This window comes from Cervus canadensis, chromosome 22 (assembly GCF_019320065.1).
Source record: "Cervus canadensis isolate Bull #8, Minnesota chromosome 22, ASM1932006v1, whole genome shotgun sequence".
Taxonomy (NCBI): Eukaryota; Metazoa; Chordata; class Mammalia; order Artiodactyla; family Cervidae; genus Cervus; species Cervus canadensis.
In genome coordinates this window covers 10,772,717-10,794,537 of record NC_057407.1, presented here as the reverse complement: position 1 = coordinate 10,794,537, position 21,821 = coordinate 10,772,717, and the positions used below count along the sequence as shown (strand labels likewise).

The 21,821-nt window shown below is 56.6% G+C and overlaps 2 protein-coding genes across 6 annotated transcripts; one reads left to right on the top strand and one right to left on the bottom strand.

The window, feature by feature from the left end:
• Nucleotides 1-489: 489 nt before the first annotated feature.
• On the bottom strand, nucleotides 490-11,102 carry HEMK1 (HemK methyltransferase family member 1). Of its 4 annotated transcripts, none has more exons than XM_043442930.1 (11): nucleotides 10,256-11,102; nucleotides 8,775-9,157; nucleotides 8,394-8,485; nucleotides 7,998-8,091; nucleotides 3,984-4,118; nucleotides 3,610-3,674; nucleotides 3,297-3,346; nucleotides 2,292-2,400; nucleotides 1,332-1,427; nucleotides 1,064-1,177; nucleotides 490-904 (listed from the first exon to the last, which is right to left on the bottom strand). In XM_043442930.1, the coding sequence occupies exons 2-11, from the start codon at nucleotides 8,982-8,984 to the stop codon at nucleotides 811-813; spliced, it is 1,059 nt and encodes a 352-aa protein (XP_043298865.1). In that variant the 5' UTR covers nucleotides 8,985-9,157; nucleotides 10,256-11,102; the 3' UTR covers nucleotides 490-810. The 4 variants fall into 4 exon arrangements, with proteins under 4 accessions (XP_043298865.1, XP_043298864.1, XP_043298867.1 ...); XM_043442929.1 differs by having other exon boundaries at nucleotides 10,698-11,102; XM_043442932.1 differs by lacking the exon at nucleotides 10,256-11,102 and having other exon boundaries at nucleotides 8,813-8,954.
• Nucleotides 11,103-12,249: 1,147 nt separating this feature from the next.
• On the top strand, nucleotides 12,250-20,298 carry C22H3orf18 (chromosome 22 C3orf18 homolog). Of its 2 annotated transcripts, none has more exons than XM_043443166.1 (5): nucleotides 12,250-12,538; nucleotides 14,152-14,510; nucleotides 17,598-17,623; nucleotides 18,152-18,299; nucleotides 19,069-20,298. In XM_043443166.1, the coding sequence occupies exons 2-5, from the start codon at nucleotides 14,277-14,279 to the stop codon at nucleotides 19,147-19,149; spliced, it is 489 nt and encodes a 162-aa protein (XP_043299101.1). In that variant the 5' UTR covers nucleotides 12,250-12,538; nucleotides 14,152-14,276; the 3' UTR covers nucleotides 19,150-20,298. The 2 variants fall into 2 exon arrangements, with proteins under 2 accessions (XP_043299101.1, XP_043299102.1); XM_043443167.1 differs by having other exon boundaries at nucleotides 12,250-12,643.
• Nucleotides 20,299-21,821: the final 1,523 nt, after the last annotated feature.

Here is a 21,821-nt window from a genome sequence, read left to right as displayed (position 1 = left end):
CCCAAAGCTGAGCTGGAAGGAATGTTTTACCTAGAAACTATGGGAATAAAAAGCAAACACGAGCCCTGTGCACCCCTCACTGGCTCAAGCCTTCAATTAAGTAAATGTGGAAACGTGACCCCAGAACTGCACAGCAAGGCCCCTCAGCCATGCCCCCTCCAGGAAGCAGGCGCCATCCCTAAGCTCAAGTTCAGACGAGCTCCCTGTGCTCAGAGCTCAGGCCAGTCAGGGGGTGTGTGTTAAGTGTACCCAAGCCACTGAACGGCTAAGCTAGCCCCCAGAAGGGAACCACTCAGTGCCAAGTACCCCAGCTTCAAGGCCAGAAGGAGCAACCATGTGCCTTTCTCTACACTGCCTCCCACAAACCCGCCAGCTGGGACCTGCCAGCCAGCCCTGCTAGGGCAGAAGGACACTCTCATCCCCAGCAGAGCCTAGGGGCAAGGCATCAGGGGACCCACACATCGCAATAAGAAAACATTAGGCCATCACTTGCTGGTCTCTTGCCACTTTATTAGCTGTATCCTCTAACATCCCCAGAGCAATTCCCCTAAAGACACAGCAACCTGCCTTGGCCACAATGACACGATGGGGCCAGACTGGGAACCTAGGTCCGCTCAGCTCCTGAGCTGCACTGTGGGCGCCCTTGCCTTTTGCTGCCCCAGGAAGGACACCCCACCCTTGCTCCTATTCCCCAGTCTCCTAGAAATCACAGAGCATGGAGAATCACAGAGCCATGGGAAACGCCACAAGCACCTGGGGTTCTGGACAGCACCATCTACCTCCCTCCAAGTAGCATTCCTGGTAGAAATGTCAGCCAGGCACTCTGGCAGGTTGGCGCCCTGGCCAGGCATCCACAGGGGAACCACGCTGTGGCCCAGACCTCTTGATATGTAGGAACCGTGGCCTAGAGAGACAGGGACAAGTGGCCAGTTACTACCTGGGCCCTGCGGAATGAGCAGGGAGTGGGAAGCACACACTTGCGCCACAGCCAGAGCTGTGATGGTCAGCGTGGAAAGACCAGCATGGCTGGTCCATGGGGGCTAGGGAGAGGGCTGAGTCTCACCTCCCACAGAAGTCCCTGCGCACAGCCACGAGATGAAGGGACAGGTCAGGCTGGCTCTGAAGCCAGCTGCCAACGAGCTCTGGGTGTTGTGGGTCCACTTCCAAGAAGACGCTTCTATGAGAGGGAGAAATGGGTCAGCCCAGTTGGGCAAGGCTGGACCTGCACTTCTGGGTTGCCCGAGCTGGGAGGGGTGACGGCCAAAGCAGGCCCAGTACACATCAGGGGGGAAGGCTGTGGAGATCAGACCCGGGAGACACCCCCTCCATACCCAGAGTCCTTCAGGAGCTGAGGAGCCAGGGCCAGGATGTGGGTAATGATGTCCATGCCCTCCTCACCACCATCCAGGGCTACTGGGTCTTCATATCTGAAGAGGAAAACAGTGGGAGGTGAGGGCCTGGGATGAGGTATCTAGAAAGTACAGAGAAGCTGACCAGGGCTTCCATAAAGAGGGCTCTGTGGAACTTATATTCTGGGTTCAAAGTCTGAGGTCCCAGAGAGAGGGCCCCAAATGGTGGCAGCTCCAATGCCCCCCTCCACAGGTGCCCCCCTCCACAGGCACCCCCCAAATGGAGCAGTGCTGGGCATGCTCAGCGAATCCCATTGACTGACTATCCTAAGGGCATGAAGGTCTCCCCACAACGATGTTCTTATTTTTGGCCTGGGGAAGCCAAGAGCTGGCACTAATCACTCCTAAGAGTCAGGAGGTGGGAAGCCAGCCAGCACCCTGACACACATTACCATGGCCTCCTCCAGAGGCTCCTGGGTGACCCTGGTCTCAGCCCCTGTTTGAGAGCAGGATGGCTCAGCGAAAAGCCTGGAGTAGGGTCATAGTCCCAGTTTTCCAGCTAAGCCCCCAAACATCCTTGGACAAGTCACCTTCTGTCTCTAGGCCTCAGTCTTCTGCAAAATGGTGCATCCATCCGAGCACCTTCCAAGTATTGTATGCTGTTGTCTGAGATCTTAGTCATCACCGAGTCCACCCCCGGCCCGGCAAAGCTCCACCAGTCCCCTTTCAGAGGCAGGAAACCGAGGCTCAGAGAGGTTCAGTGGTCTTAAGTGGGAAGGCAGGTGCTGAACCCAAGTAGGTCTGTGGGTTCCAGAGTGAAGCTCTCTTTCAATACTACTGCTCCTTTCAGCCCCCCAACCTCCACATCCCTCCCAACGTGGTCCTCCATGGCAGACCCACTCCACTAGGCCTCAGGCCTGGCCTCCCTGGTCTACGCCACACCTGAGGATCTCAGGAGCCAGCTTCTCCATGTCCCGGTGGAAGACGTAGGGAGGGTTGCTGATGACCAGGTCCACAGGGCCCCAGGGTAGAAGGTGTGCCCAGCTCTCCACTGTGGTCAAAGGGAACACACGGCAGAGAATGGGAGGTGAAAGGTGGAAGCTCCACACACTGCTGTGACCCTTGGGCAATCCCTCTTCCCAAGTCACATATCTTGGGCTTACCCCACGTCACATATCTTGCCCCTATCTCTAGATCTGATAAACTAGACTTGCAGATTAGGGCCCTGGGACCCCGGCCGGCAGCCTGGGTGGGAGTGTATATGCTCTGACATGGCCTGGAGTGTCCCTGACTTCTCTCTTTCCTGTTAAAAACTTCCCCAATAAGCAATACTGTTTAAGTGCCACTTTCAGGCAGCTGTCTCTGACTACCTGGCCAAGCAAGAGCCTCTGCTCTCTGCAGCCCCACTTGTCCTGCCACACTCTGCCTCAAAACCAACACAGACTGAGTATATGGAGCGCAGGCCTGGCCTGTGTCAGCTGACTTCTAGCGGCTCTGTTTACTGGCCCCATCCTGTGTGAGGTGTCAGGCTCCATGGAGACAGTACATGAAGCTCAAGGATCCTGTGGGGACGTGATGGAATCTGAAATGGAGCCAGAACTCCCAGGACTCTCTGTATGGGCCAGGCAGACACTCAAGTATTTTGGTCCCCAGGCTTTCTCTAGAGCTTGTGCTTATCTCTTGACAGCAGCAAGCCCTAATTAAACTCATTCACTATGGAGGATACGAAAGGTAAAAAAGATCCTGTGGTTGGTTCCTTCATGGGTGAGGTCAGCCCAGGAGGCAAAGGGGACTTGCCTATCCTCAGCAAGGGTTAGTCTGAGATTGTGTGTGTGGGTGTGAATGAATGTTGGAGAAAGCCTCCCTCCATCTCTGTAGAGTGCCTCATCCACCCAGCAGCACCTGGACCCGGGAGCTCCACCCAGGGAAGATGAGTGGGAAAGGTACCTAAGGTCACATCGAAGGGGACGATCTGAATCCTGTCCTGCAACCGAAGCCTGGAGAGATAGGAAGGTAAAGCTGAGCATGGCGGGTGGGGACAGACTCCCAAAGTCTTGGGAGGTTAAACCCTTCTTGGACCAGCAAGAAACCTGGTGTCCACGGTCCATTTGTAACCCTGTGGGACCTACATCAGGCCACCCCCACTGCCTCCTCCTTCTTGGGTGTGAAGTTCAGTGGGTTTGATACCTAGACAGGGGTTGAGATCAGGCCCTAAAATCTGACTCCCCCACCTTGACCCTCTGCCCTCAAGCCCACCTACCTCTGAGCATTCTCATGGGTTAGGCAGACGGCGGCTTCTCCCTTATCCACAGCAGTGACTCGGCTCTGCCCAAAGAACAAGGGTACATGGGAGGCAGGATGTTCGGAGAGGCCAGGCCTAGGGACCAGGGCCCTCCTCCAACCCTCTACTAGAAGAGGAAGGTAATGCTCAATAGCTTTTCCCTCTCTGCGGCCAGAGTCTGGCCAGAGGGAAGGGCACAGGACTTAGAGGCTGTGACCATGTGGACTGGGGCAGCTGTCTTCCTCCTACTTCCCGTTATTTTCCCCTAAGTGCTTCTGACAGAGAGAGGCGGAAGAGGGATCAGCAGGAAGGGCAGCGAGTGCCAGTCATCTACCCATGCACAGGGGGCTCACCTGGGGAAGCCTGCTCAGCAGGCTGAGGGAGATGGCTCCTGATCCACAGCCCACCTCCAAGATGAGGGGGCCGCCTTCAGCTCCCACCACGCGGGGTCCTTGGGTCACCTCCTCCAGCACCCATTCAACCAGCTCCTGCAAGGCAGACAGATCTCAGAGTTGGTGCTGATCTGCCCCTGTGTGACTGGAGGAAGGGGATGACCAAAGCCAGACTGAACTTCATGTTAGCTGGGGCTATGGGCAGGTCACTGTCTGTCTATGTCTCTGCTTCCCTGTCTGTAAATATGACCATAACTAAGGATAACACACCCCACTGGGGACAAATGGAGATTAAACAGAAGCACATTCATGAAGCATTGATCCCATGCATGGTACACAGTAGGTGTTGTTAGCCCCAGCTAATCCCTTCACAGATAGCCTCTTGTTTTGTGCTCATACTAAAGTTAGGAATCACACCTGATGGTCCCTGGCCACCCACTCTGTGCCTGGCCCTGCTTCTAGAATGTTCCCTGTATTAATCTGTTAATTAAACCCTACTGAGGCAAGTGAGGCCCAGGGGTCAAGGTCTCACCAGGAGGCTGGCCTATAGCTCATGGTGGCCAACAATCAGGGGCCAATGTGTCCCCAGCTTCCTCACAGCCTCCCCAGAGAGGCCCCAAGGTCAAAGGGACAGGGAATTCCCTCTAGGAGGGCCGGAGGTGGGGGGTGATACATCCTTACCTGAGCCCCGTATCTGAAGGGGGCTGTGGCATACACAGGGCATGGGATAAGTGGGCATGGCAGAGTTGGAGGTTTCTAACTATACTGTACCTGCCTTGGTGGCAGGGCAACATTTTCAGACACTGTCACTCTAGAAACTAGTTTCAAGTCTCACTCACCTATCTGCCACCTGCAGATTGTGCATGGAAGCCAATATAGCGTGAAGGTGAGGGTGAAGGGCCGCTACTGCCCACTGGCCCAAATGTTTCTGAATAGCAATAGAGTGGGTGCTCAAGGAGCCAGGCATGGAGCAGGGGAAGGGCAGTACGGTCCCTTCTCAAAGGGACCTGCCCTCTGGAAGAGGGCTGAAGAGGGTCCCCTGGGGGCTGAGGACTCCTGGGGTTCCAGGCAGGGTTGGCTCAGGGAATGAGGGGAGGGGTCAGGAAGTGGGTGTTTCTCATATGAAAGAGAGCCACTTCCTCTGGGCTCTCTCTCCCATGCCTTTCCTCACTATGGTCCTAGGTCTAGGATGGGGTGTGCTTCTCCGAGCACCATGCTGAAGGCTCCATGATGCAAAGCCCAGGGGTTATCCCATCACAGTGTGTCCCACTCAGCAGGACCTGGGTGCCAGGAGCACCCACACTGGCATTACATTCTTGATGGGGCAGCCCCAGGAAGAGGGCATTGCCTCCTGTAAGCTAATCACAGACAGCGCACTGAGCCTCCCACACTCCTGTACCAGGCACCACTGGAGAACTGGAGAACTGGAGTGCTGGCAGCAAGCTGGGGCCACAGCACTGGGGCCAGCACAGAGCCAGCAGTCTAGGGCTGTGGCCGGGAACCTGCGGTCTTAGTGGTGAGATCAAGTACTGAGCAGCCAGTCGGACAGATGAAACTTGTCAGGAGCGTGAACGTCTCTTGATTTCCGGGCCACAGACTTACCCTGGCTGGAGAATGACCCCTTAGTCAACCACACTGGCCAGCCACCTCACAGAGACACCCTGACCTCAGAAACACACACATGTGTGAATGGCTACCCTGGGCAAGGTATGAATCTGAGAGACTGGGCCACCAGTGGCCCTCTGCCTCTCTCACACTCCAGACCATGGAGGGATCATTTTGGCTATAGAACCACCTGAGGCACAGTGGGCAGGGGTGGAGATCACTCTTAACAGGTTCAGAAACTCTTTTCCTCACCTAGAAAAGTGCCTCCTCATCTGAGAGTTGGTGGCTCCTTGGAAGAACTGAAAATCGAGCTGGTCACAGGCCCAGGGCACCTTTTCCAGATGAACAAGGGAAGAATCCAAGAACATAGCAGGACAGGAGCAGAGGGGAATGTGGGAAGGAGGCAAAGAGCATGCAGCTGTCAGTTCTGCCTGCAGCCACTGCCTCCACAGGACTCCAGAGCCCTCAAGAGGTTAGCCCAAGGCCTCAGCAGGACCTGGGTGCCAGGAGCACCCACACTGGCATTACATTCTTGATGGGGCAGCCCCAGGAAGAGGGCATTGCCTCCTGTAAGCTAATCACAGACAGCGCATTGAGCCTCCCACACTCCACCAAGCTGGACAAGAACAGTTCACGCTTCCAGCCTTGGGTTTCCTACTGTACACACCACCAGGTTGGGGACTGCAGCACCTCCCCACCCCCAGGGAAAACCCAACTGGTCAGGCCACATGCCACCTACAACTCTGCATTTCAGAATTCTGCACCCATCATCAGAAACCACCCTTCAATGGATGGAGAGAACACAAGCACCACGGTCCCTCCCGTGCACTCATTCTCCCCACTCCCCGCCACAGGCCACGTCCTCTCAAGTTCTTGGTAAGGCACCCCCTGATGCGGCTTTACACTGGGGCAACCTGGCAAGTTCTGAGAAATGTGTGTACAGTGAGGCAAGGACCTGGCCTCCCCACCGCAGCCTCCCTCCTCTCCCCCACCTCCCCCACTCTTGACAACAGAGCTGCTCTCCTGTCCCAGATCCACCCAGGAAAAGGCGGGGGTGTGCCCACATGGGAACTGGAAGTCCACACCCAACACTCAGAACCCTGAAACATGCAGTTGGTGTCAGGTCAGCTCTGAAGGGACTCAAAGGTCATCGTGGTAGCTTCCTTCCAATGCCCTGACCCTGGGCAGCCTCAGGGGATGGTGACTTCCTGGCCAGATGGTGCGCACTTGGAGGAACGACAGATTGGCCCCCCTCAAAGCCTACAGGTAGCAGGCCCATCCTGCTCTGGCTCTGCACCCACCCCAGCTCATCCAGTCCCAGATGGGGCAGTCTCTGTGAGGGAAGGGGCCCTGACCCAGGAGACAGGAGGTCCAAGTGCTGCCTCACACCCCCTGTCTGGGCAGCCCTGTGACCTCAGCAAGGTCTCAGACTCCCTATTGTCCCTGCCCTGACACTGGGCGGTAAGGTGAGGACCTGGCCTCCCAGCCACATGATGTAGAGGGCAGTGGGGTCAGAGGGTTTCTTGGCAAGGAGGGAGGCTAGGAAAGTGAGGAGGGGCTCTGGGTCCCTGGCTGAGCAGGTGATTGAGGTCTGATCTTCCCCAGAAATGGGTGTGCCTTTTCTCAGAACCTGGTGCCCTCTGACTTGCCTATCAGCCTCCACTGTCCTACCCTGCCACCTGTTCTGCTCTCTCTGGCTCCCAGCTCTGACACCTACAAGGTCGGGGAAAGCCCAAGACCCTAGAAAGCATTTCTCCCAGGATCAAGGTGCCTCACCTACAGAAAGCATGTTGGGACCACACACTCCTCAGTCCTAGTAAACTGAGAAACACAGGCAGTAATCTGACTAGAAAGTGGATGGAAAAGGTAAAAGGATCCAAAAAATTCCCTGGTCTGGAGGCCCAACCCTCTCATCATCTGGGTCCAGAGCGGGCAGGTGGTAAGCTCCCTGAGGTCACAAAGCTGCCCCAGGCTTCTAGGTGTTCAGCGGGAGCCCTCTTCACTTCACCCTGCCTCCTGAGGAAGAGGAGGCACTTGTTTCCCACGGGTTTGGTTGGCTATTGGGCCCACGGGACAGCTCCTAGGGAAATGACAGGAAGAGGCTGAGTACTTGGTGGGCAGCACTAGTTGGGCCATCGTGAGCCACTGACAGCCAAGGCCTGGGACAGTGGCCCGGGAAGTGATGACAGTCAAGGAGGCCAGCAAGAGACCTCTTTCCTCTTGGCCCCACCTATCCAGCCAGCCAGGAAGAGCGCTGTCTCTAAAAGATAGCAATAACGGGGCCCCAGCGCCCCCTGGTGGAAGTCTGGGACAAGACAGGCAGCCTGAACCCCTTCATCCCATCCTGTCTAGTCCAGCGGGCACACCTACCTCCGTTTCTGGCCTAGGGATGAAAACTGGGGGCGCCATCTTCAGATTGAGACCCTGAAAGTCCCATTCACCAAGGATGTACTGCACAGGCATCCTGAAGAGGGGGAAAAAGGTGATCATCAGTGCCAGCAAATGAACCAACGGGGCCATGTCTCGGGCGGGATACCACTGTGGCCAATGGTGTTGGGTAGGGTCACACCTCTGTGCCCTGGAACTCCTAACCAAGCCCATTCCTCCCTGTCTTCTTTCTATTTACTACCATGACCCCTCTCTCATCACTCTTATCCCAATACCTTCTGAGTCCTTGGACACTTTCTTCCTCCTTGACCATGAACTAGGTGGGGCTGGAGGAAGCTGGACCCTGCTCCCCACACAGGTTTGGTCCATGGTGCTCACCTTTGCAAACGGTAGCTACTCAGCTCCTGGATACACTGTAGCTGCCAAGGGGTCAGGGGCTGGGTCCAAAGTCCTGGCCTCAGGCTCTGAAACTGACCCATAGAGAACATGAGTGGCTGGCTCCCCTGACCCGGGTTTTTTTCGTTGATGATGCTGCTGGGTCCAACACTGGCCACCCTGGTCATCCCTGAAGCCCTAGTGCCTGACACACACTGTAATAGTTCCTTGGATGGAGACTTAAGTATTTGCCTAAGACATTCCTTCAGAAAAATCCCATTATTTTCAGCTCAGCACTCTCAGAGGAGTGGAAAAGGCTGGATGTCCCTTCCCCGGGGCCTCCCTCCCCCCACTTCCTGCCCTCCTAGCAACACTGCACTTAACTGTTTTGGCTCCAAGGACATGAGCCACGATGTACTCACTGGATTCCCGGGCCTCAGGGATGCCCTTTTCCTCAAAGACCGCTGCCCAGTGGTTGACCACTTCGGTGGCACTCAACAACCCAGCCGGAGGCTGATGGGGTTGCCACGAGCTGAAGGAGCAGCCCCAAATGCCTCTCCTCCACCCAGGGCCAAAGAGGAGGGCCCTCAGCATTCTGCCCCAATGCTCCACGTCTCAGGGAAAGGATCCCTTGAGTACTTCCCCGAGGTGCCCAGGTCTTTCTTGTGATGTCACTGCTGAGGATGGTGACTGGCCTCAGCTAGACGGAGATGGAGCGGTCACAGGCTCTGGGTCTTCAGCATGGCTGGTCTTCAGACGCGGCTGCCCTGGAATAGGGAAGGAGAACCAGGACAGCAGCTGAGCCTTGCAGGACTCATTCTTCTCTGACCTGTTGCCTGTGAGAGGGCATGCTTTGCTGTTCCCTCTCTGACTCCATTTTATACCCTCACCCATCTACTTGAGTTTTCTTGCCTTGGTCAGGGACATTTTCTTCAGGTCTTTGGCTCACGTGATCTGAATCCATGGTTCAGTCCCTGATAATAAATGGACTGGCAGGCTTGGGGTTTGGAAAGATCTATTTGACTCAGAGAGTGTGATCTTGGGAAAGTCACTATTTCTGAGTTTTAGTTTCCTCCTCCATACAACAGAGGAAAGAAATAACACAAACTCCCTGGTGAGCAGTGCGTCAGTCAATGAATGTCTAGGGCCTGGGAGGCATCTCAACACACAGAGGGAGTCAATGTTACATGCTCTTAACTAGTATTACTAGGTGAGAAGACTGCTTTTGCTTGGGAGTTTTGCTTTCAACATTTAGCATGTACTGTCATTGATTTGTGGGCTTCCCAGGTGGAGCTAGTGGTAAAGAACCTGCCTGTCAATGTTGGAGATGTATGCAGCGCAGATCGGAACCCTGGGTTGGGAAGATTCCCCTGGAGGAGTGCATGGCAGCCCACTCCAGTATTCTTGCCTGGAGAATCCCATCAACAGAGGAGCCTGGCATTTAACAGTCCACAGGGTCACAAAGAGTCGGATACAAAGCGACTTAGCACACCTACACATTATTGATTTGTATGCTGAAAATCACCCCTCCACCCAATTTAACCCATGGTCCTAAACACCAGCATAAACTGCCAACTAAAAATCTGACAATTTGTTGGACTTCACCGGTGGTCCAGTGGTTGGGAATCCGCCAGCCAATGCAGGGGACACAAGCTCAATCCCTGGTCAGGGAAGATCTCTCATGCCATGGGCCAACTAAGCCAATGAACCACAACTACTGAAAACCGCACGCCCTAGAGCCTGTGCTCTGCAACGAAAGAAGCCACCACAATGAGAAGCCCCCGCATTGCATCAAGAGAAAGCCTGAGTGCAACAAGGAAGACCCAAGACCCAGCGCAAACAAAAATAAAGACACAAATAAATACCTTTTAGATGACAATTTTTGTTAACTTTACATTAAAATTATCACAAACACATTAAGCTGAGGATTTCAAATCAGTGGTCTCCTTTCCTCTTACAAGGACCTGGCTTCAAACTAGCCTTTATTAAACAACTGTTCGGTGCCGCTCTTCAGAGACAAGCAGGAAGGAAAACAAGACTCCGAGACGGGAAGCAACCTGCCCAAAGTCACTCAGCTAGTAACTGTTCCAGGCAAGACACAAAACCTTCGGACTCCGGAGGCAGCTCTTACTACCAGAGCGCTGGCCAAGTAGTAGCCGAGGCCTGAAGTCGGGCGCAGCTTCTTCCTCTCGGCAAGACTGCCTCTAACCAAGCCTGTTTCTCCATCTGTACAACGGGGCCACAGACTTTCTGAGGAAGGCTACCAGAACTCTGAAGAACTCGAGGTCTCGAGGGTGTTCCTCATACCTTTCTAATAGGCTACTCCACTCTCCCGCCACCCTGAAGAAACTGCCGCGGGTTCGGCTCCCGGATGTGCATAACCCGGATGTGAGCGCCCCCGAGAGGCTCTGCTTCCGGGGTTGGTTCATCTGAGAAAGGGCTCGGGCGGATTCCGTTGACCAGCTCCAGGGTTCCTAGAACCGCTGGGTTGCACCTCGGACGCCCCTGCGGGCCAGTGGCGGGGGGTTGGGGGGTGGGGTGGGTATGAACGCCTTGCACACTACTTCCGCAGGCCCACGGTGGGAAAGGGTGGCGTTGTGTTAGGGTTGCTCCTCAGACAGTCTTCCTGAAGGTCGCAGCAGGAATACGGCTCTAGCCTGCGGTGACTGGTACCGAGTCCGGAGATGTGTAGGCCACCCGAAAGGAGGCGTGTCATCAGCTGCCAGGACTCCAAGGGATCGGGCGCTATGCGCAGGGGCGTGGCCTAACATAGACTATGTAAGGGTAGAGCGGCACGTGGGCGTAGCCCAGTGTTGGGGGCGGGCACTAATTTGAGGCGTGGCACCCAGTGTTCAGGACCTGGACAGGACCAGTGTCCAGGACCAGGTGGCGACTGGACCCCAGGATCGCTCTTGACCCTCTAGCCCCTGTTTTAGGGTTTGGAGCAGGCAGCTCTAAATTGGAAGTATTAGTAGACCAGGGTTTGAATCCGACTCGTCGGGGGGCTTTGTCCAGGTCGTCTGTGTGCGCCTCAGTTGCTCCTATAAAATTCATGGCAGGGTCTCTCAAGTGTGGCCTGCCAATGCCACTTCCCCCCGCCCTGGAGTCTATTGTTACCTAGATCACTGTTGACTAAACTACTGTTAAACATTCAGTTTCCGAGGCTCCGTCCCAGACCCGGGGATCTGTATTTGTAACAAGCTATTAACAAGTGATCCCCATAAGTTCCTCTGAAAACCTGAGAATTAGAAAGTATTTGAAATCTCACTCTAGAGGTGATCGCGCTCTGGATGGAGGGGTATACGTAGGTTTTCCTGGGTGCAGGTGCCCAATAATGCCTCTCCAATAATAATACCGTTCCATCTCCCTATTTCTCTGAAAGATGCCTCATTTCTAGCCAGAGGTGGGTATCATTTACCAACAGCCCTCACACCAGAGCCCATCTGAGCAGGAAGCTAAGAGCCAGGGAGGAGACGTGTCTTGCTCTAGTTCACCAAGCTAGTGGAGCGTCCAGCCAGAGTTCAACGCTGGCTCAAGGACTCCTAGTTTAGTGCTCTCCCCAAACCTATGCCCACCTGCATTCGGGGAGCGCGAGTCTGTCCTGGTGGAGATGAAGCCCGGGCTAGCCGGTGGCCAGAGTTCTGCCCTTAAGAAAGGCCTGGCCGCCCACAGTCCCCCGCGCAATTCTACTTGGGCCACGGAAGATGAGCAGTGGTCTGCTAGAGTTGCGACCCGGCTCCCGCTCTCGCTGGGGGCAGAGCCAGATCTGAGCGGCAGGCCAGCGGACCAATGCAGAGCCGGCTCTGGGCCTGACAGCCAATCCGGGGACGGGGGAGCAGGGCTGGCAGGGACGAGAATAGCTGAAGCAACGCGGAGACGCCAGGCTGCTGGCCTCAGCCCCACCCCCGCGGTGGGTCCCGGCCCGGCCTGTCGGTGTTCAGGCTGGCAGAGCAAGCGCTAGGCTGTGGGCGGTGCGACGTCACAGGCACAGCCCAAGAGGTCCACCCCGGGAGGGCGGACCTCTGGTCGGACCCGCCGCCCCCTGCCCTAGGACCTGGGGGGTCCACCCCCAACCTTGCCCCCGCCTCCTGCCGGTCGCCACCACCCTTAACCTCTCCGGCTGAGCTCGGCGCCCCAGAGAGGATTAAGTAAGTGCTGAGGTCGCCGCTTCTGTGCAAGAATGGAGGAATCAGAGGGGCGAAGGTGGGGATGGGGATTGGAGTAGCGAGGAATGATGAACCTGGTGGAGAACGGTATGTGGGTTCTCGGACGTCGTAGCGCCCAACCCTTTTCCTCCCCGATTCCGTTTCTTGCCCTTTGGAACATGAGGCAGTCCTGAACAGTGATGAGCAGGGCCCTTTCTCTCCTTTGGAAGGAAGAATAAACAGAGCCCCAGAGCAAGTGTTAAGGGTCTGGCCCAAGGTCACATCTCGGGGTCAGTGGCAGAACCAAGAAAGAACCTGGGACTCCTGACAAGCCCAGCCTTCCTAGAGGCAGAGGACAGAGCGGAGATGAGCCTCTCCCATCCCATGTTTCTGTGCCAGCCTTGCCCCTTCCTAAGGGGCCGTCCTGGGTGTGTGCCCACCTCACACACACCCATGCACCCACACAAGGAGGCATCCCACATATACCCATGAGCTAGCGCACAGCGTGTGTATGCAGCCATGATCTGTGCATTGCTCCTCTCTGTAGGCCTGCGCTTCTGCAGTTTGGCTGGGACTTCTTTCCACTCGGTCTTATCCAGAGCCTTTTGGCCTGGGAAGGCCAAAGTCACAGCCTGGACTGGGCATATTACCCACCCTGTGCTCCCAAGGGAGGAGGGATGGGTAGGAGAAGTCATCTCAGAATGGGAGCTCCATTCTTACCTCTGAAGATTCGCTCTCCTTGACTGTCTCCTGGTCCCTGGCAGCCTCTGGCTCCCCTGTAGGGGTCCAGGGACCCAAGAACCTACAGAGAAAGCCCATCAGAGGCCCTGAATGTAGCCTTTTTCTCCTTCTTGTCTTCTGGCCTTGCCACACCTGTCCCTGCCCTCCCTCCAAGCACGGGCTGGACGACACACAGCAGAGTGGGTGCAGGGGCTTCTGTGGCCCCCCTTTCCCAAATGGAGTGGCCAGAGGGAGAAGAGCTAACAGTTACTAGGTGCTTACTGTGGATAAGGGTTGTACTGAGCTAAGTCATTTCTAGGGACTACTTCATTTGATATGTCAGTGACCCTCTCACCCTTTCTGTGAGGGAGGTGCCCTTAATGCCCCCAGCTTAGACTCAGGGAAACTGAGACAGGGAGAAGTGGTTGACTTGCCTAGGGTCACTCAATTAAGTGGCTGAACCAGAATTCATAGATGGGCCTGTCTGATCATTGTGCAAGGAAAAAGCTGCAGTATTTTTTTTTTCTTTTTCCTCCAAGCAGGAGGTGAGGGATGGGGGCTGGGGCACAGGCAGGATGTAAGAAGATGAAGAGCGTGGGGAATAGCGGCTGGGGATGGGAAGTGGACTTTTTCTTTCAAACCTCCCCATTACCTTTCACATCTTCTGAGTATGATCGCTGTGATAATCTTACCCACAAAGAGGGGGCAGGGCTTCATTTTCATGTCCCTAAATGCACATGGGATCTATAGTATATGAAGCACATATCCTGATGGTCCCTGAACTTTCCCTTGCCCTCAAACTTTGATTTCCCCTGTGCCTTCAGAACTTAGGGGGATTTCATCTCACCAGAGTCCCATCCTCAGCCTCATGTTTTGTTTTTTTTTTTTCTTTCCAGCACCCACGGAGCTCCCTTTCAAGAACGTGGCCCCCTGTATGGGTAGTGGGGGCTGCAGGCTGGGACACCCCCGATGTGAGTGAGTGGGCAGGTTGGCTGACCACAAGCAGTCTCTCAGCATCAGCATGGACTCCAGGATCCCATCTGCTCGGGGCTGGATCAGCAGCCGCCCACCCACCTCTGAGTCTGACCTGGAGCCTGCCACAGACGGGCCAGCTTCTGAGACCACCACCCTCAGCCCAGAAGCCACCAGCTTTAATGACACCAGAATCCCTGACGTGGCTGGTGGCACCACCGGCGTGGGCACAATGCTTCTGTCCTTTGGGATCATCACCGTCATCGGCCTGACTGTGGCCATGGTGAGAGCTGGGGCAGGCTGGGGCTGGCCCATGTGGCCGTCACTTGGCAGAAGGGTGATCAGCAGTTAGATTTTAGAGAATCTATTTAGAACACAATGGTCTGTTAGTGATAGTACAGTCCTTTCCTTTCCCAGGGATTTGTTTATATGGGGGCCCAGAGACCAGAGAGGCTGCCTCCAATCGGAAGAAAAAGAAAAGGTTCTGAGGAATACATGGCCTTTTGAGCTGGGTCGTGAAGGCCATGTAGGAGTTGGGGCGGAGAGTGTTTCAGATGGAGGGTCTTGATGGGCAGAAGTGTGGAAGCAGACAGCAGGCTCTGTGAGCAACGAGCAGGACAGTGAAGCAAATGAGCGTGGGGGCCTTACAGGAGTAGAGGCCAGAAGATAATTGGGAAAGATCATGGGCTGCAGAGTCTGGATAGGATGCTTGGGGCACAGCAGCCTGCTGGCAGTGTTCATTCATTCACTTGGCAATTATTTCATGGGTACCTGCCCTGGATCAAGCCTTCAGGACCCCAGGGATGAGGGACAAAATATCCTGCAGTTCTTACAGGGAGTGAGAGATAGATACTACCAAAGTGCCAAGGGTAGCCCATACGGACTGGCTTGGGGAATTGGGTGGGGGTTTGGGGCTTCCTAGGCTGGGTGGTCAGGGACAGCCGAGGAGGCAACATCAGGGCTGAGACCTCACAATGGAGACCTGGCCCCAGTGTCACAGGAGGGGCAGAGTTGGACAGGAATCTGGGGAGAGGTAAGCTGGGCTGAGGCTCCAGGTGTCCCCCTGAGAGTGGATACAATGCCTCCAGATCTGAGATCTACCGCTGAAGATGTGGTCTCTCCCTCGGAAATTCCCTCTGGTCCAGTGGTTAGGACTCGGTGCTTTCACTGCCGTGGTCTCGGGTTCAGTCCCTGGTTGGGAACTAAGATCCTGCAGCCAAAAAAAAAAAAAAAAAGACATGGACTCTCTCCTTAAGATGATGCATGGACACTCAGAATGTCACCAAGGGAGATTGCGTAAGCTGAGACCTGGAAGGGTGGGGGTGCACCGTAGGTCCCCCAGCAGACCCAGCAATGGTGGCATTCAGCCTGCTGCCCTTCACGGGCTCTGACAGCCGGCCTGAGACCTCGGAGCATGTTGCTCTGACAAATAGGGCTGTGGCTGGTCCATCATGGCTGGAGCGGCTGGTAAACCATGGTCACCATATGGGCCCCACAGGCTCCGGATCGCTGCCAGGGAGCAACTGCTGTCCAGCAGGCAGGGCCAGGACACAGTACACAGAGCGAGGCCGGGGCTCGCACAGCCTTCTGGGCCAGGGGCAAGGCAGAAGGCCAATGTTTGGCTCTCACGTGGTGGCTAAACAGGCAGAGCCACTGGAACCTCAGGGATAAAGCAGGGGATAGACCCAAAGATTTCATCGTGAGAACTTGGAAAGACTTCCTTACTCTTCATTCTGGAGGCACATTCAGAGGGCCAGGGTGTATGGCTTTATGTCCCAAAGCAGAAAGATAGGGAGCATATGGGGGAAAGGCAGTGGAGGGCAGGAAACAGCTCCTGGGCCAGGGACAGGTCCAGAGAGGTTCCTTGAGTACTAGGGAATCTGCCCTCATGCCATCCATGAGCCAGGCCATGCTGTGTGCAAGGAGGAGCAAATCAGTGCCAGGCAGTGTGCCTCACATCATAGGAGCAGTGCTGGAGGGCTTCCTGGAAGAGGTGGGGCTGCAGCTCGACAGTGAAGGGTGGGAAAGATTTGGAGAGGAAGGTGTGTTGGGGGAAGGTGTTATTATTTGGGGCAGAAGGAGCAGCAAGGATGAAGGGTGCAGATTGGTTCTAGCGTCTCTTGAAGATCCTTATGTATCTCAGGCCATGGGGCAGGGCAAGGAGTGCAGACCACTGGGGCTGGAGCTGCTGGTTCAGGGCAGGCGGGGGCTGGGCCAGAGACCTGGAACTCCTGTCGCCTCCCACCCACAGGAGAGCAAGGGGCCTGCTTACATCCTGGGGGTGGATGGGGGAGCAAGGGGCACCTCAGTTTCTTTCTGCCTTTGGGGTTCCCCAGGAATGAGCAGCAGGAGGAGCTCTGGGCCAGGCTGGAAACAAACCGGATTCAAGCTGTGAGTGAGCCGCCAAGAGTGTAGGAGCCACGGCGGATTTAGGACAGACTCTTGGAACAGGGCTTTCCCCCAGGTAGAAGTGGTCATGTTCCTGGGAGTCAAAAAACACCAGTTTAGGGATGAGCAAGATGGTTGGCAGAGGTCCTTGGGGTCCCTGCCCAGGTGGTCACCCATGTCTCACCCCCGTCCTCCCCTTCCTCCCCCAACTCCCCCTTCCTCCCCACTTCTTTCCTCCCCTCCTACCCCCTCCTCCCCTGCCCCTACTGCCCTATACCAGGCTTTCCTGCTCCAGCCAGGAGCTCTTGGGTCCTGGATGTTTTCTCAAGCTGCCCAGGCCTTTATTGCCAAGTTTATACAATGGTGGGGGAGGACCCAGGGGTCTTCTTAGGTTCCTGCAGCATCAAGGTTCAGGAGTTTGGTCTGGGCTGACGCCCGGGGGCTCAGGTCCTCCTCCTCAACCCCTTTCCACTGAGAACCATCAACCTCCCCGGAAACCCCAGGAACCCAGCCCAGAACCTTGCCCAGAGGCACTGCCCTGCGGAGTCTGGCCTCTGCCTGGCCCCTGTACTTTTTACCTATACATGCGGAAAAGTTTTGTGCCTGGGGACAGTTGAGAGGAGGGGGGTGTGCTGAAGTCCTCACCCCCCCGCCCCACACACACACTTCAGCCCTGAGGAGGCTGAGGCAGGTACTGGCTGGAGCCACTGTCAGTATTGGCAGGGTGGACCCGTGAGTCCCCAGGCCAGGCTTGACTGTGGTTTTCCCAGGTGGGGCTGCTCCCCACCTCTGAGTCCAGGCTCCGCAGCATCCTGTAAATGCCAAATGGGGTAGGAGGTAGGTGTCCCTGGTATGAGGTCACCGAGGACAGGGGTCCTAGAGGTCTCCCATTCGTCAGCCTCAGCGTGTCCCCGTCCCAAGGACTGCTGGATTAGTTAGGGCCTCCTTCCCTGGCCATCTGATGCTGCTCCCTCTCTTGCAGGTTTTGTACATCAGGAAGAAGAAGAGGTAACTCCCCAGCCGCCCCCAAGACTGAAGCCCATGGGCTATGCTGGGCTGGACTCCAGGGACGCGGGTGGGGAAGGAGAGTCCTCCCCTCATGAGGGTCCCTCTCCTAGTCAGGGAGTCAGGGTCCCCCCTGCCCACTCAGGATTGGGGTACACCACTTTCCCTTGGGGAGGGCTGAGCCACCCTTGCTCTGCTGCCATTGACTCCCGTTTCCCCACCCCAGGCCCCCCAGAGGCTGTGGACCGCACAAGCCCCTGGCTTACCGGTCCCCATGGCCCCCACGGATGACAGCTCTGTGACCCTTGGCCCCATCTGGTCCCAGGAGTGGGTAACTCTCCCTCCCAGGCCACCCATCCGAGGGGCAGAGCCAGTACTGTATGCGCAGAAATGTCTTTCACTGAATCCCGGGGAAAAAAATTTTAGGACCATAAATAGGACTGTGTCAGTGGGTCCACAGGCAGGACCTGGAGGGCTGGTGGGAGGGGAAGGGCCTGCCCAGCCCCCAGCAGTCTCTGCCCCCACCCCCAGGCTGGAGAAGCTGCGCCACCAGCTCATGCCTATGTACAACTTCGACCCCACGGAGGAGCAGGACGAACTGGAGCAGGAGCTGCTGGAGCACGGGCGGGACGCTGCCTCCGTGCAGGCCGCCGCCGCTGGGCAGGTCGCGCAGGGCAAGGTGGGCGCCGGCCAGGCTCCTCCACCCAGCCCGCGGGCCACTCATGGCTCTGCGCCCCCACCCTCCCTCCTTTCCCGGGCAGCTTCCTAACACCTGCCATGTGGTCAGGTGGCAGCTATATGGGCTTTGTCGGGTTGGATTAGAAACAGGAGACCTGGTCTCCCCCGACTGTGATGCCCGTTTGTATCCCTCCTAGCCTTGACCCCACAGATTGCTAAGGAATCTAGCCCCACAGAGGCAGCTTTGGGAGACTGGACTCAGGAAGAGTGGAGGCTGGGAGTCGGAGACCCTCTGGTTTGGCTACCAGTTCTGTATATCTGGATCAGGACTCACGCCCCCTTGGGATATTCAGAATATTGGGCTGAGAATCTCTGTCCACCCACCTCTTGGGACGACTGACCATTTGACAGTCGTTTGCTGTGCACCTCTCTTGTGTCAGCCCCTGTGCTGCAGCTTTGGGGCTTGGGGTACAGAGGTGAGCCCCCTCTGCTGGGAGAAGGCGGTACATGCGTAATTAATCCTGGGACCCCAGGGAAAGTGCTGCCTCTGGCTGAGAAGGCAAGTCGAGCTGGGGATGGTTGTCAGGAGGAGTCATGGGAGGAATCACTTGAGTCAGGTCATATTTCTTGGCTGAGCTTATGGGAGTGCATTCCAGGCAGAAGGCATAGTGGGTGCCAAGTGCAAGTAAGCAGCAGAGGGTGGAGGTGACTGGGTCAGAGAGGGCCTGGCCTCAGTCAAGGTCCCTGATGCCCTGACTGTCTCTGTGCAGACCACGCTCCCCTCTCAGGGCCCAGTGCAGAGGCCCAGTCGGCTGGTGTTCACTGATGTGGCCAATGCCATCCACGCGTGAGTAGCCCGGGGATGGGCCTGGACCTCTGATGAAGACATCCGCTGCAGTGCCCACAGAGCCACCCACTCCAAGATCACTAAGACCGACTCTCAGGACCTGCCCTGCTGAGGCCCCAGCTGTTCTGAGGACCCAGCTGCTGACTCTCCAGGCTCTAAAAGAGGCCTCCCCACTGCCCCTCAGCCAGGAGGAGGTCTGTCCATATGACGGGGATCCATGAGGTCTTCCAGCCACCCCTCCCCGTTGGCTGGCTATGGGCTGGGCCCAAGCTCGGAGGAGAGCTGAGGGGGAGGGGAGGCGGGGGAGCAGGTGCGGAGGGATGCGGGGCCAGACCCACAGCGAGGCCTCCTGCATGCACATCACCGTGCCCACTTGCAGACACGCGCCTGAGCCAGCACAGGGGGCAGGATGGAGACCCCCGCATTGGCTCCACCCTCCCACCGACCCGCACCCCAAGGCGTGTAGAGGAACATCAAGCAGGCCACCCCCTCTCTGCCATCAGTGTCAGGGACTGGCGGGAGGGGGGAAGTCGAGCCAAGGGTCCAGTGCCCACCGCGTCTCTTCACTGGGCTCTACAAACCAGTAACCAGCTTCGGGAACAGCCCCCCTGTCTTTGTGTTTATTGGGGAACCAGGGTTGGGGGAGAGGCTAGTGGTTTGGGGGCAGTGGTCTCGGGCTGTGAGATCTGACTGCCTGAAACAGGGTGGGGATGGCCCCTTGCGGAACAGAAGAGACCTAGTCTGGGTTCTGATCACCTTTGGTCTGCCCACCCCCTGCCCCGCAGGAATTCTGCCAGTCTGGGGCATCTGGGTCAAGCCAGACCCCGAGAGCCGGGCGCGGCTCCGCAGGGCACGCATGCGCACATGAGCATGCCGGCGCACCCTTGTGCCCAGCCTCGCCGCTGTCCTCCGCTGGTTGGAGCGGACGCAAAGGCGGCAGGTACGAACGTTCTGTTGGGCAAATACCACCCTCAGGATGTGAGGGCCTAAGAGGCCTTCGTGGGGAAGGTTCTGGATTTATTTCCTCAGCTGGATGCTATAAATACGTTAGCATTGGAGCCAACTGGAGGGCTGCGGGTAATTTGGGATGCGCAGAAACTGTAATTTAACTCACAGCATCTCCATGTGAGAGCATTAAAGATGTAATTAAGACGTTTACACAAAGAGAGTGTGAGCCTGTGACACTGAGGATATGAAACCCCAGCGCGGGTTGGGGTGGGGGGGCTGCGGGGTGAGGGACTGGGGAGGGAGGGTGTCACTTGGATCCTGGCCTTGAGGAGGCAGCCCGGCTGTCTTTCCTTGATCTATCCAGTGACATGCCTCTAGTGTTGAGTTCAAGGCTGTTCCGGGGCCTTGAACCTCAACTGTGGAATGGCGTCACCATGCCTGCTATCCCCTTGATTGGAGAGCCAAGTGGACAGGAACTATGGGACCAGAGGAGGGAGGGGGCTTGAGACCCATAGAACCTGTGTCTGAAACACAAAAGAGAAAAAAAAATAATGTGCTTTTCCCCAGAGCACAGGGTTGCAGTGGTGGGTGGGTGGGAACCCACCTGCAGGGCTCAGAAGGGTTTGGAGGGTTTGGTCACGGGGGTGACCAAATGCCCTGGTTTTCTCAGGACTGCACAGCTCTAGCATTGAAAAATCTCAAACCAGGACTTTAAGTGATGTCCAGACCCTCCACTAAAGAACGGAGCCTGCAGGCTGGCATAAGTGGAAACAAGGAGGGGTGAACCCCAGTCCCAGGGTGGAGGGCTGGGCTGGAGGCGGGGACTCCTGGACAGAGCCCTGGGTGAGAGTGGGGACCTCAAACACCCCATGGGCCTCCCACACTGGGGTCGGACCGCCGGGCCTCTCCCCTCAGCAGACTGGCAGAGGATTCCTGAGGGTGAGGGGAGGGGTGTGTGGGCTATGCACCCCCAACTAGTTGGATAGCCCCTCAGCCTGAGAAGGTGGGAGCTGCAGAAGACCAAGGTCTGAGGGACCCTAAAATGGTGCCTGTGGAGTAAAGTGGGCCCCCAGTGGGCCCAGGATGGGGGCTCCAGGAGGAACCCACCACCATTCTCCCCCTGCCTGCCCCAGTCCCCGGTCCTGATGGGTGGGTCTGGCGAGGTGATGGACACAGGGCCAGTTTCTGGGGGTGACAAGAGCCACTTCCTTCTCTTTTGCCCCCTCACAGTCACCCCCTCTTCCCTTCCACCCACCTTCTGATTTCTGGTTCTTTCTCAGTCCTGGAGGAAAACCAAATTCCCCCCCAGAGTTCCCAGGCCTTCCACAGAGCATGGCCTCAATAAACATTGGGATAAAAGGCTCCTGGTGATGTGTCCTTGTGCCCATGGGCTAACGGGTTGACCAGAACTCTCCTCACCACCCTCAGCCATGCAGACAGGGTGGTGTTCCTGCTCCTGTGGTGACTGTTACAAAGGGGCCCTTGGGAGCTGCTCCCTGGCCCCCCACCCTTGCATACACGTAGCATGTGAAGCCTCCCCTCGGGCAGTGACCAGGGCTGCAGGCAGAAGCCGCGGCAGTTTGCAGTGGGTGGTACCAGGGTGGACGTGGACCGATGCCTTCAGAGGAGGCCATCTTGTTTAATCAAGTGAAATGTCACCTTCGAGTCAAAGTGAATACAGTAATCCTGTTGCCTGGCTGCTGGCAGACGCCAGGGACGCCTTCAGAA